General features: G+C 37.4%; 2 protein-coding genes across 5 annotated transcripts in view; one reads left to right on the top strand and one right to left on the bottom strand.

Annotated features, from left to right (window-relative positions):
- The window catches only part of PDE6C (phosphodiesterase 6C), a 45,453-nt gene extending 39,676 nt beyond the window's left edge, over positions 1-5,777 (top strand). The window contains exons 17-22 of the mRNA XM_090279240.1: positions 1,274-1,381; positions 1,537-1,600; positions 2,798-2,872; positions 2,988-3,071; positions 3,407-3,563; positions 5,505-5,777. Coding sequence (XP_090135366.1) covers positions 1,274-1,381; positions 1,537-1,600; positions 2,798-2,872; positions 2,988-3,071; positions 3,407-3,563; positions 5,505-5,566 — 550 coding nt within the window. The 3' untranslated portion in view covers positions 5,567-5,777. The remainder of the gene's footprint in view (positions 1-1,273; positions 1,382-1,536; positions 1,601-2,797; positions 2,873-2,987; positions 3,072-3,406; positions 3,564-5,504) is intronic.
- Positions 5,778-14,146: 8,369 nt separating this feature from the next.
- Positions 14,147-14,981, bottom strand: part of LOC150009958 (protein FRA10AC1) — a 65,950-nt gene continuing 65,115 nt past the window's right edge. For all 4 annotated transcript variants that reach the window (XM_090277951.1, XM_090277954.1, XM_090277955.1 and 1 more), the window contains exon 13: positions 14,147-14,279. In XM_090277951.1, coding sequence (XP_090134077.1) covers positions 14,237-14,279 — 43 coding nt within the window. In that variant the 3' untranslated portion in view covers positions 14,147-14,236. The remainder of the gene's footprint in view (positions 14,280-14,981) is intronic.

Here is a 14,981-nt window from a genome sequence, read left to right as displayed (position 1 = left end):
GTGAGCCCTTTAAGAGGAACCTCTTGAGAAACCCACAGTTTCTTCCACCGCCCCAACCCCCACTGGTTTTTGCAGCCAGAAATTATGAGGACTTATCTTTCTGGTGCTTGGAACCCTGGTGGTCTGGTCTGGGACTGGGATCCCTTGATCTCAAGGTACTCCTCCTGATTTTTGTCTACTACATGTAGATGTGGGACCACCCGTTCTTCATCTTTGTGTCTCTCCATGCCACTCCATGTCTCTGTGCTTGTCCATCTCTCCACATCTCTCTGCATCTCCGCCCCTCTTACCTGTCTGTATAAATGTGGCTTCTTTAAACCCTTGGTTGTCAGACTTCCATACAGCTCAATTAACTGACAATTCTGGGGGATATCTGTTTTGTAGTCTAGTTGTAATTTTTGCTGTAGTTGGGCAGGGAGGTGAGGCATGTTTACCTACACCTGCATCTTGACCAGAAGTCCCAACTTGCTTTATTCGTGCAACCTTTTCCTTTAAAGATTTGCCATGGTGCCCTGGCTGAGTGACTCAGTTGATTGGAGCATCATCCTGTACACCAAAAGGTTGCGAGTTTGATCCCTATTTGGGACACAGACCTAGGTTTCAGGTTTGATCCCTGGTTGAGGCATATTTGGGAGGCAACTGATCAGTTTCTCTCTCACATTGATGTTTCTCTCTCTTTCTCCCTTCCTTTCTCTCTAAAATCCATAAACTTATCTTTGGGTGAGGATTAAAAATATAAAAAATGAAAATAAAGATTTACCTTGGTGGTAAATGTAGATCCAGTTCCTTTATTTTCACCATTTACTCAACTGTATGCATATACTATAATTAACTTAGCCATTCTATTCATGGACATTTAGATTATTTTGAATTTTTCGTAATTGCCCACAATACTATATTGTATGCCCTTGTATATATATGAGTTTCCTCTAAACTCTCCCTAGAAATGAGATTGCTATAGGGTTTGCATATCTTCAATTTTTACACCACATTGTGATCACAAAAGTTGACTCAACAGAGCTTACATAATAAAATAATTTAACTGAAAAATATAGTGTGCATAGAGCTTGTCTCAGATACAGTCATGCAAATATTGGTATACTTTTGTACACAGGTGTATTATAAAATGTAACTTCTTAACCTGGGGTCCATACCCACAAGAGCCATTGGATGTGTTCATGAGATCTGAGAGGCACATGTGAAAGACACCTTTTTTATCTCTGGTTTTATATGCTATATATATAAAAAAGCACAGCTGTATCATTTTTTTTAGGAAGAGAACCATGTTTCAAAAAATTGTTGATGCCTGTGAAAAACTGGAAACTGAAGGAGAGGCCATCAAATATATAACCAGTGATCCAACCAAAAAAGAGATTATTATGTGAGTAGTCAGAATTTTATTCCTCTTTTAGCAAATATAACCTACTTTGTATTACTTTCTTTTTTTTTCTTAAGTATATTTTACTGATTATGTTGTTATAGTAGTTCCAATTTTGCATTACTTTCTATATTAACAATTTTTGTTTTCTTCCAAAGGGCAATGATGATGACTGCATGTGACCTGTCAGCTATAACCAAACCCTGGGAGGTGCAAAGTCAGGTGAATAAAGTTATGTTTTCTTTCCTGTCACACTCTCAGGTACTGTCTAAGTCCCATGTACAGTGAACATAAGGATATCTGGCAACCTCTGAGGTTTATTATAGCTATTACTTATATGACTATATATTTTAAAAGCAATTATCTTTCATTACCCTGGACTTGTCCTCTCAAACAGTTTATAATTTAAAAAGAAGAAAAGAGGCACTTGAGAAGGTAAGACAAAAATGAAATATTCCCTGTTAGGTTTCTGTGAATGAAGAAAGGCAAATAGCTGTCAAGAGCTCACAAATGTCAATAAGACAATAGGTCTTTTTGATCAGGCCTCAGAACAAGACAAATAGAGGGACTATTGGAAAGAAAATGCTTTCTTGAAAGAATTCTTTATTACTGAACAGGCTGTAAAAAGTTTATGTACAATTATTCAGGGATTGTGTGATTTTTTTTTTTTTTTTAACAGAGGAGATAAATCAGAAGAAGGATGAATCATTAGTGCTTTTCTCTGTCAAGGTGGTTTTGCTCCTACAATCTCTTCTTTAATGTGCAGCCTCCTTCCTTTATTAAACTTATCTTTACTCCCATCTCCCTGATCCATAGAACTTCATCCTGTTACTATTATAGTACTTACCACAGTGTTTACATTACTGTCTTCACTAGATTGTGAGAATCTTAAAGAAAAATGTCACATCTTTTTCTAGTAGGTGTTCAATAAACTTGATAATGGGTTTTAAAAAACTATATAAATTAACCTTCAAATATCTACACATTGTAATCGAGTAAAGCTGTGTTCTAGTCTCAGTGGGCATATGTGAGAGTGCTTGTGTTCACTGCACCTGCAGATGTATGCTAGATGCTAACAGAGAGCAGGACAAAAGGAATTGGGAGGCTTTAGAGCTTAAAGCATAACAAAATGGAATTAAATACCTTCCCATCTCCCCTTTTTATTGTTGAGAGATGGTGGTAATAGCCAATAGGAGGTAGGAACGCCCACAATGAGTCTGGAACTGATAGGAAGAGAAATTCCCTTTCCCATTTCAATATAATCTGTAAATGGCATCTTTTTAAAATCAAAGAGCGTATCATAAGGCAATATCATAAACATTAACTATAAACCCTATCCTTAAATGTCACACATACTAATACAATGCAAATTCTCTATTAATAAGTTGCTTTCATGAACCAAGTCTTTCTTATTTGCAGGTAGCACTTCTCGTTGCAAGAGAATTTTGGGAACAAGGAGATCTGGAGAGAATGGTGCTGCAGCAACAGCCTATTGTAAAGACCTTGACATAAAAACGCACTACTTATTAAAAGTTATTGATACAAATCAGTCTATTTTGTTCACTGAACCTTAGAAAACTATCTTTAAAGGATTTATTTTTCTTCCTAGCCTATGATGGACAGAAACAAAAAAGATGAACTACCTAAACTTCAAGTTGGATTTATTGATTTTGTTTGTACTTTTGTATATAAGGTAAGTAAACAAATTGGTGTGAGTGAAATACATAATCATCTGGATGAGAATTGTTCTTTCAAACTTATTTCTCCAAAGTAGTTTGAGGTATTATCCTACTCTCTCATTCAGGAGTGGAATAAAAGGAGAAAGAATTTGGGTGAGAGCAAAGTGAAGACTCATTTAGGAGGCAGGCAGGCAAGACAACACCTGTCTTACCCATTTCCAAGGCACTGAATAAGTCCAACCTAGCAGCTCTGAGCACTATAGCAATTTCTTATAGCTCCCCTGCATATGAAAAGTAACGAATAGCAGTTATATAATTTAAGTAGTTTTTGACCTGAAATTCTCTGTAGGAGTTCTCACGGTTTCACAAAGAAGTCACACCTATGCTGAGTGGCCTTCAGAATAACAGGATGGAATGGAAATCCCTAGCTGATGAATATGATGCAAAGGCGAAGGTAACTGAAGAGGAGGTGAAAAAGCAGGAAGAGGGAAACACAATTGAAAAAGGTTAGGTGGAATCTGTTTCTCCTTCTTGTTAGAAGCCAGAAGTCAAGCTGAGCTTAATCTCACATGACAAAAGCGTAAGAAGTAAATACACACATTAAACTTGCTTTACTGTACACAGTCTGATCATTTTAAGAAGTTCGTTAGTGTTTTTCACTAACCCAAAACAAGATCTATGTAATTCCAGATGGAATTGCCTGGTCCAGTTGAAGGAGGGGTTGGGGCTAGGCTTCTTCATCCCTCTAGAAGGTGGCTCCTCAAGTACTTCTGCACAGTATTGTGTTTGTAGAAATAACATGAAAACAATAGAATCGGTAGGATCAGGGTCACGTGAGCAAACGATTTTAGTTCCAACATCATGCATTTGCTGTGAGACTTTGAGCAACTTGATGACCCTCTCTGAGCTTCATATTCTTTGGTATATAATGAGGTTTTACAGATCTCCTTGAAGCCCTATATGTCAAGTAAAGCTGGCTAGTTGAATGAGGTGACATGACGGGTACTCCAAGACTGCCTGTGCCTCAAATGTCTCCATCAGTGCTCTTTTTACTGATGAAATTTCTCCTAAAGTCCCTTTTTTTAGGGTTATCATCTTCAGAAAGTCTATTAAGATGCTCAGGGTCAACTATTAGTTCCTCAGATGTCTCAAAACGTCACCTTTAAAATGAAATGCTAATGTGATGACTTACTTTGTGTCTGAGAGCTGAGCACTCAAAGTTTTGTTATGAGATTTTTTATTGTTGAACAAAGAAATCATCTCTATCTGGAAAGGCCTTGCAAAACAGGACCCAACATTCCTTTTAGATGGTTCCATTGTGTTTAGTGGCACTTTAAAGATTTCATAGAGTGAGAAAGTATTTTGATTAAGAGCTTAAGGATGTCCTTCAACAGAAGGAGTTTCTGACTCCTTGATATCCATTCACTTACATACTTATTGGAAGTCTGTTCTGTTCAAGGCCCTGACTTAGGCAGGCCCTGGGGAAAGAGGGGTCCTTATCTCAAAGAGTTTACCTTCTAGTGGGGGAGCTAGATATTAAAACAATAAATGAACAACTGATTCTCTATCAGAGGAAGCCTGAAGTGTGAACCTGGGCATCAGGGAAGACTTTTCTGAAGAAGGATGTCTATGCTAAACTCTGAACACCTTAGGCTTTGGCTAAGCAAAGAAAGGAGAAGGGGTTGAGGAGGAAAAGAAAGAAGAGAATATGTACAAAGGCCTTGAAGTGGCCCTAAGAAGTGGTGTAGCTGGAGGCTACAGAGCAACAAGGGCAAAGCACCAGACAAGGCTGTCAGACTGTGTGCTGCCTGGAAGGCCTTGCTAAAGGACCTGTCCTCCACAGAGCAATGGAAAGTCATTAAAGGGATTTAAACAGGAAAGCAGTAAGATCTAATTTGCACTTCCAAAAGATAACAGAAGTGGTCATTTTACAGAGCAAGGGAAAGCAAAGATATTTTTCAGTGTAATTAAATTTAATCTTTATCTCAATTTTATGATGAACAGCGTATCAGGTTCTTGAAGTGGCTCCTGGCATTTCCCTTCAGTATTCAGTATATTGGACATGGATCTTCTACACTCTATGTGCATAAAAAATTAATTCTGAATTTTTTTCCAATTACATTGAAAAGTCTCTGTGAACTAGGAACATATATTGTATCTCCAGGCAATAAGCTTTGTGCCTGGCACAAAGCAAAAACTCAGATTCCCAGACTGTGTAGTTCAGTGGTTCTCTTGAGAAAGATTTATAGTTGGCTAAACATTTATTAGATTCTATTTTTAAATGGACCAATTCTGAATATGATTTCAAGTTTTTAAATGGTCAAGCCCTTAGTAGTTGCTATAAAACTATTAGGCTATAAAGTAATACTAATGTTAATAGAGTATTAGAATAAAAGCACTTTACATCCACAGACTCCCAATAATACTGCTTTTCTCCCTTTTACTAGCTGCAGAAGATAAAGGAGGTGATATTGATGACAAAAAGTCCAAAACATGTCTAATGTTATAGTATCAAACTGGTCTAAATTTCAAATATTGTTTCTACTTTAGAAGAAAAACAGAAAACATTCAAAGGAACTTCAGCAAATTTTATTCAGCAAAGCATCAAGTAACACAGTAAGAGGAGCTTCAGAAACTTACCCTTATGACTATCAAGAGAAAATATACTGCTAGCCTGAAAATCCTGAGGGTAAATAAAGTTCAACAGAAGTGCAAAATAAGATGAAAATGAGTGCATTTTTTGGTGCCAATTTATTTCAAATTAAAAAATATATAATCCTGAAACTAGTCACCTGTCAGGGTCCTCCTGGGAAAGTATCGAGACTTGCAGTCCCACACAGGCCAGGCAAAGGAAATGAAGCCTATCAGACCTGACAGTAAAACCAGGAAAGCTGGGTGCATACGTGCCTTGATGCGATAGTCAGTGGTCCCCGGTGGGAATTGGGCCATGGGAAAATGCTTTATGTCCTTTGAAGCTTGCCCTGTTCTTTTACCTTGCTTGATCGCTTTATCATACCAGCAGCAGAGGTTTTAACTTGAACTCAAATGAAATTACCCTCCCTATTTTATGGCCATCTGAAGCCTTTGTGTCCAACACACCCTGACCTGAGGGAGCTCTCAACCTTCCTTCAATTGTTATCCCTGAACAGTATCTGTTTTCTGCAATCGGCACTGTTTAACGTTGATCTATGAGCTTTACATGCATACTATATGCCCTTAAGCTTACTGCACTCAATAAAAGACCATGGAGGAAGGCAATTAAGGCATTTGTCTCTCAGACACTTGCTGACCTTCTCTCCCCTAGCACAAGCTACCTGGGAAGTCTTCATTTCATCCGTGATACCAGGGGACCTCTGCAGGTCAGGGGTGTCCAGTAGTCACCAATTTTTTTTTTTAAAGTTCTTATTGTGTCCATTTGCTAGGGCTACCATGAATACTGCATACTGGGTGACTTACACAACAGAAATGTATTTTCTCACCATTCTGGAGGCTAGAGATCCAAGATCAAGATGTTGGTAGGGTTAGTTTCTTGTGAGGCCTCTCTCTCCTTGATTTGTAGATGGCCAGCCTCTCCTTGTGTCTTTACGTGGTCTTCCCTCTAGTGTGTCTATGTCCTAATCTTTTCTAAGAACAGTAATATCAGATTAGGACCAACTCATAGACCTCATATTTCTTTAATTACCTCTTTATACACCCTATCTCCAAATACAGTCACACTGAGGTACTGGGTATTTCTATTTCAACATGAGTTTGACCAGGGACACAATTCAGCCCCCAGCATTAATAATTGTGATTTATACTCAAATCCCTCCCTGAATTAAAAATCTCATCAGTCTTATTTTAAGATTAAATATAGTATAGAATGTATAATTTATGTAAATACTATATAGAAAACAGAAAAAAGGATGTCAAATGTTATTACTTATCTCTTTTCTCTACTTTTTACCCTTGATAATGGAATGGTAAAGATCACACCAAGGCAGCTTATAAATTATGTCTTGTCCTGTGACCACCCCTCTATGCCAGGCTGAAACTAGTTATTTCATGTGTAACTACAAATATTTTATAATCAGAACTATTCTTCTTATTGAAAGAATTATCAATTTATAAGACATTGCCTCAATAATCTTAATGTAAGTTAAACCAACTTGTAAATATTATTAATTATTAAGAAGCACGTGGTTTGATTTTGTGAGGATTTTATTATCAAAAACCATTGGGAAGGATTTCAAGAGAGGTTACTTTGAAAAATGATTACTAGAACTATATATTGATTCTATATATTGTCAAGAAAAACTAAGGACAATCAGCTACTTCTAGTACATGGTGCCTGGGCATCAGGTAAATTTAAGATTTCTTCCTTTTCCTATCTATAACCACTCTCCGAATTAGAAAAGACCAAGTAATAATAATTACACCACAGATTTTTTTAAAATCAGAAGATATCTAAATTATAATGAATCAAATTGATGATCTATGAACCTCTAATGTTTTGTTATACGGGAGATCTTACTGAATTGGCCAGAAAGCCCATTTAGTTTTTTCCATAAAATAAAAGACATTTTTCACTTTCACTAATAACTTTATTGATTTGGGTATTTTGAATATGTCGGCTAACTCCCACGTGATATAACGTTGATTGTTCTCAATTAACGTCTCAATTTGACCACTATCAACTTCAATTGGTCTAGCCAAACGTGGAGCATCATCCAGTAAGAAATCTCCAGCTTGAAACTTTGCAAACTATTTTTGACTTGTTCACAATCAGTCACAGCACCTTCTCTATACACTGCACAAATCTTGGTGTTTCGGTTGCGTTTTTACCTTTCTTGAAATAATGAAGCATAATGTGCCGACAACCGTTGCTTATTTTCTTCTGTCTTCAATATTAAAATGGCTACACAAAAATTCACCAATTTTGATAATACAATCTAACAAAATTATTTTGAATGAAGTTTAAGACAAAGAGCTACTAGAGCCATCTTATGGAAAAAAACAAAGGAACTTTTTGGCCAACCCAATAATTTGTTATATTTTTACAAATTAGGTACTTAGAATTCTAAGATTGCTAATCTCAACATAAGAATGTAAGGTCCATGAGATGAAAGTTTTTATTTTAGTGTTTTGGTTATACTCTATCCAGGCACCTAGAGTAGTGCTTGGTATTAAGGTAGATGCTCAGTAAATATGAATATTTTGAATAAATCTCATGATATAGGTTTATAAATGAGGAGTACCTATAAGTTAATAAAATATTTTTTAGGGAGAAAAATAAAAGCTCAATATATACAACCAAATGAGTATTATCTATTTAAGTCACCACCTTGTGTAAGTGGTACTTGTACACCTTATTTCTGTTGTTTAAAAATAATTTTGAAATTCTACCTTAGGATTATTTTAGAAACTTCATTAAAAAATCTCTTCCTTTAGATTTATGTAATTTTGGACCCAAAAAGTCAGTCAGCTCAAACAATTTACCCTCCTCATTCACCAGAAAGTGAATTGTGGGGAAGAAATGTGCTACCATTGAAGGTCTGCAAAACATAGGAACTTGGTGCCCTTGCTGGGCAGCTCAGTTGGTTAGAGTGTCATCCTGATACACCAAGGTTGCAGGTTTGATCTCCAGTAAGGGTACATACAAGAATCAGCCAAATGAATGAATAAATAAGTGGAACAACAAATTGATGTTTCTATTTCTCCATTCCTTTCTAAAAATCAATTTAAAAAAAGGAACTTTAAGAGCAAGTACAAGAAAGTATAATTTCATATCCCAAACCAATTGTCCACTGAACACCATTGACTGCACTATAGCCAAATTTGAAATAGGTCTGCTGGAGAATCAATATTTATTTATTTATTAAACACTACTTTATTGTATGTTGATTTCTATAGTAGGAACAATGTTGACCAGTCTGTGGTTCCATCATCAATTCAGTGGGTAAAAACAAAGTTTTGGGAATACAGTCTTATCAGAGATCCAGAAATGAGAGATAAATCTAGTAATAGAGTTCATAATATAAAATTAGAGGGTAGAGGGAGGGTTCTCATTAATTAATTTTGGGAACAAGTCAATAGTAATTATTTGAAAGTTCTAGTATACAATTTTCTAAGTTACCAGGTGTTAAGTATTGAAAAAGATACAAAACAGTAAAATTCCTGATATATTACTTGTAATTTTATCATTACACTAACATTTTAGTGTGTAATTTCTCCCCACTTTTGTCTATGCTATGTACATGTTTTTATAAAATATGGGATACTTCCCTGACTGGTGTGGCTCAGTTGGTTGGGTGTCGTACTGCAAAGGAAAAGGTTGCCAGTTCGATTTCTAGTCCGGCCCATGCCTGGCTTGCGCATTTGGTCCCCATTTGGGGTGCGTGCAAGAGGCAGCTGATCGATGTTTCTCTCTCTCCCTTCCCCTCTCTCTTAGGCAGGATGGTTCTCAGCCATTATGGGTGATTCCCTGAGAGGAACTTGGCTGAGAGTAGTCTGTCACCACCACCCCAGTAGCTGGGGAGTGAGTGCCTGGTCCTGAAGTGGGGAAATTGCAACACACATCACAGCATCCACCACACAGTCCTACTACTTTTTTTGGTAAAAATTCTTTTTAAAAAATCTAATGAACAAAATCAACTAATAAGCTCTTTTGCTTATTAGGCATGGAAACATGGAATAAATTGACAGTGGCCAGAGGGGAGGGGGGTAGGGGATAATGGTGGAAAGAAGGGGAAGGGACTAGTCAAAGAACATGCATGAATGACCCACAGACATGGATAACGGTGTGGGAATTGACTGCAGGAGTGGGGGGTGGGCTGGGCAGAGGAGGGGGAAGGGGGACAAATCAGGACAACTGTAATAGAATAACAATTTTAAAAAATTTTAATCTATTGATGGGATCATGGTTTCTAAAAATTTCTGATCATTCAGACTCTTTGGATCCCTGGGTTTTGCTCTGCTCCTTTCCTGAAGGAAAACAATTTTATGAGAAAATGTATCTTCTATGCAATGTGTCCACTTCTGTGAACAAAGAAAGCAGAGCAGAAGGATATTTATGAAAATAAATAGTAGTGAACTTGGTTATTGGGAATAGAAGGTATTCCTGGAAGCTCTCAGAATTTTTGAGACAGTCTCATCTCCTTCCACATGGAAGTCAGTCAGCCGTTCATAGTTAAGAAAACTAGACAAGTAAGGTAGAGCAATTGTGACAGCTCATGTGGAAGCTGTGTGTTGCTGTGGAAGTTGAGAACTCCCAACCCTGTCACTTACTAGCTGGGTGTTCAGAGTAAATTACTGATGCTCTGTCCAGACTTCAGATTCTCTACTAAGCCAGAAACATGATCCTTTGCCCCAGTCTACAGCTGTGATAAAACCCCATGCCCTCTGAACAGAGAATCAATACTTAAAACTCCTCATCTTGAGGCCTGTTCAAAGACTTCTTAAAAATATGACTCCCATTATCAGCCACTGTGTATGAATGGATTAAATGTTGTGCTTATATATAACAACCTAAATTTATAAATGAACTTGATGTCCATTAACAATCCTTGCAACACCAAATATGTGGATCTATTTTAAAAGGGTCTTTAGATATTCTTCCTATTCATCATTTAATTTTGCAGTTATTTATTTCCTGATGACTATTAAATTATGAATATATTTTATCATATAAATATTAGCTACATATATTCCATTATTTATCAATTTTGCTGAACACTTCTTCCTCAGAAATCAAGATTCCTTTTATTCACTATAAGTAGTTAGATGAAAAAATATATAATTTAAGAAATAAGGAGACTTTCAAACAATGTTTAACATTAATAAATCAGCACCAACTTACTGTCTGTAATGGTTTGGGAAGATTTCCTAGATAGTTCTTTTGTAGCAATGGCAGCACAGTGCCTCACATGTAAAACAAGCCTGAGAACTATTTACTAAATTTATGAATGACAACTATTCAATACAAAGAAAATCTCTGATACTAACCATTTAAAAATGAGACACTAAAGTACTTTGCAGTTTAATGCCAATCATTCCACATTTAAATGTCATTGAAAATAGTATATCTGAATTCAACAATATAACTGAAATGCTACAATCATTTGCTATATGTCCTCGCTCCTATTCAGCAAATCATTCATCTTCTCCTCTCTCCACCTCTTTGCTCCTTATAAAAATGGGTCTTTCCTTAAAAAAAAAATCAGTAAATCCTTTTGAAAACTAATGAAAACTGTGGACCCTTTCCCTCCACAAGACACATTAACACAGAAGTTTACAGATTCTAGGTGTGCTTAGTTTTCCTGATGCACATCCAATGACTCTTGCAGGTATCGACCCTAAGTTAAGAAGAAACATTTTAGGTCTACTTCTGGCCAAGATGGAGGCGTAGACAGATACAGTGTGTCTCCCTCCACAACTAAGAAGGAATACAACTACCTCAAAACTAGAGACAATCAGAAGTTCCAGAAAATCAAACTGCATGGAAGTCCATCAAACGAAGATATAAAGAAGAAATACTCATCCAGACAGGTAGGAGGGGCGGAGCTGGGGCAGAGAGGCGGAAAGCGCAGTCACACGTTTTAAAAAGTCAGGAGGGACACCTGGGGAGCGATCCCAGCTCCTCACCAGACCTCACAGCTCACGGTCCCAGCACAGGGGAAAATCAAGCCTCATTGCTTCTGACTGTGCAGAACAGTGGGGATTGGGGTGAAGGCAGAAACTGCAGGTCTCTCAGCAGAGTCTGCTTGTTTAAAGAGCCCCCACGGTCCTAGAACATCCGCAGACCCACCCACTCTGAGAACGACGGCCAGGGCGGCAGATGGAGGGGTGCCAGTCCAGTGCGGAAGTGGGAGAGGTGCCTGGAAAAGGGGTGAGTACTGGGCAGTAGGCATTGTTCCCTCTCAGACCCATCCCCCACAAACAGCTCTACAATGTGGTGAAACAGGTTGTCCTGTACTGACAAATCCCTAAGGCTCCACCCCTTACAACATAATAGGAACGACAGCTCTACCTGGGACTCGGAGGCAGACAAACACAGGAGTCTGTCAGAATGAGGAGAAAGAGAAGTGTGGCCCAAAAGGGGGAACAGATCAAGGTTCCAGTGGAAGAACTAAGCGATGAGGAGATAGCCAACCTCACAGATGAGAGGCAACCTAACAGACGCAGAATTCAAAACACTGGTGATAAAGATGCTCACATGCTTGACAGACATGCTTGAGTACGGCAAACGCATAAGAAGTGAAGGCTATGCTAAGTGAAGTGAAGGAGAATCCACACAAAACCAATGATGAAGGGAAGAAAACCGGGGTTCAAATCAATGATTTGGAACATAAGGAAGAAAAAAAGTCAACCAGTGCAGAATGAGGAAGCAAGAGTTGAAAAAAATGAGAACTTTCCAAATTTCATGAAAGAGTTGGACATACAGGTCCGGGAAGCACAGAGGGTCCCGGGCAAGATGGACCCAGAGGGGCCCACACAAGGACACATTATGATTGAGATGCCAAAGGTGAAAGATAAGAAGAGATTCCTGGGGGGCAGCAAGAGAGAGGTGGAGAGTTGCCTACAGGGGGTGCCTATAGGACTATCAGCTGATTTCTCAAGAGGACATTTTTGCAGGCAGGAAGGGACTGGCAAGCAGTATTCAATGTGATGAAAGGCAACCTGCAGCCAGGATTACTCTATCCAGCAAAGCTATCATTTGGAATGGAAGGGCAGATGAAGTGCTTCCCAGACAAGGTAAAGCTAAAGGAGCTCATCATCACCAAGCCATTATTATATGAAATGTCAAAGGGATTTACTTAAGAAAAAGATCAAAACTATGAACACTAAAATGACAACAAATTCACAACTATCAACAACTGAATCTAAAAAGTAAGAACAAAATGCAACTAAGCAAACCAGAATAGGAACAGAATCGTAGGTATGGGGATCATCTGAAGGGTTATCAGCTGGGAGTGGGGAGGGGGAGAAATGGGATATGATGCAGGGAATGAGAAGCATAATCGGTTGGTACAAAATAGACAGGGAGAAGTTAAGAATAATGTAGGAAAGGGGAAGCCAAAGAACTTATATGCACGACCCATGGATATGAACTAAGGGGAGTGGGATTGCTGGAGGAAAGAGGGGTACTGGGCAGAGGGGAGCAAAGGGGGAAAAAAATTGGAACTACTGTAACAACATAATCAATAAAATATACTTAAAAAAAAACAAACACTTTATAATATAGGCATGTGTACAAGTATATCCATACTTGTATGACTGTGTCTGAGACAAACTATGCACACTGTATTATTCAGTTATATTATCTGACTGCATAAGCTTGTTGGAGAGTCAACTTTTGTGAACACATCTGTTTTAGACTACTGGGACCTCATTTGGCTTCCTGTGGTATTAATTTACTTTGTAATAAATTACCCACACACTGGAAAGTCAAATTTGATTATAGCTAAGTCCCTTCAGTGGCAGAAAATGAGAAGGAAGCAAGAGAAAGGTAAGCAAAAAAATAAATAAATAAAAGGCAGCTAGAGATAGGTGGTAATGGGAAACAGGTGCTTAAAAGAGGGAGGTCAGTGTATCACGCGGAAGAAGTTGAAGATATACTTAATTTATGGTTATGATTTTTGTGAGATTCCAATAATCCCAATAATTTTAAGTAATTGATGTAAGGGGGTATAAATATGAACAAGTGAAAAAAAAAACCCTGCAAAATCAAGCAATAATGTAATCTCTGTACAGTGTAGTAGTAGCTCCATCCTCTAGGAGCTACAGATGAAACAGAGTTGTAGATAAGCAACTCAAGAGATGTACAAAGAATGGGGGAAAGTGTCTCCAACAGAACTAACGGCCCTGGCTAGTGTGGCTCAGTGGATTGAGTGCCCGCCTTTGAACCTAAGGGTTGCTGGTTCAATTCCCAGTCAGGGCACATGCCTGGGTTGCAGGCCAGGTCCCCAGTTGGGGGCGCATGAGAGGCAACCACACATTGATATTTCTCTCCCTCCCTCCCCCCATCTCTAAAATAAACTTAAAAACAAAACAAACAAAAACATCTTAAAAAAAAAAAAAAAGCTAACGAACTTGCAAAGCATTCAATGTCTTGAGAGTAGCTGAATTTTTATTTTCAGAAACAAATCAAACTGCAACTTGCAGATAAAACATTAAGGAATGTAGGCTTCTCTCTTCCATCTCATAGAAATAAATCTTGAAAATACTCATCAAATTCTTCTTCCCTATTTAAAAAAAAGTATACATATGGATTAAAATAAATAATTAGAGAAAAAATCATTACTAGGTGACACATAATTAGTAAAAATATTTTAACTCAATATTTGCTGATTTTTCTACCTATCAATAATTTCATAATCCATCCATTAAATAATTATTAGCTTCTAGAATAAGCAAAACTATACCCAGATTAAAATTAAAATGTTTTATATATTGGTATCTCTCCCTAAATGTATCTATTACCTAAGATTTTACTTAGAAGTACTCTTTAAAATGTTATTTCTTCTCTTTAATTTTTTGGTTCACTTTATAACTTCTGTGTTCATTCTGATACTAAATTATAGTCTGATTAAGAAATGAATAAAAAAGAAACTTTTTAAAGGAAATATACAAATGTTACTTCTAGCAATAGGGAAAACATGCTTAGGCTTCAAGTTTTTCTTACTAAAAGAAGAGTAAAACAGTAAATGTACCAGTAGATTATGTCTAAAATATAAGAATAGAACTCTGGAAAGATATTAAATAATATATTACTGTGTTAAAAATACTATGAAATTTAGAGTACTAAATAAATATTAATGCTAGGAGCCACAGTGGTCCTGTCAGTGTTTAAGTCCTAGCTCTGTCACCTGTTAGCTGGGTGAGCAAGTTACTTAACTGCGCTGGGCTATTTCCTTCTCAGGTAAAATGGGGAACGTTACATTTCC

This window comes from Furipterus horrens, unplaced genomic scaffold, assembly GCF_987537825.1.
Source record: "Furipterus horrens unplaced genomic scaffold, mFurHor1.1.pri manual_scaffold_5, whole genome shotgun sequence".
Lineage (NCBI taxonomy): Eukaryota > Metazoa > Chordata > Mammalia > Chiroptera > Furipteridae > Furipterus > Furipterus horrens.
Note: the sequence above shows the minus strand (reverse complement) of the source record. Positions and strands in the feature narration are given on the sequence as shown.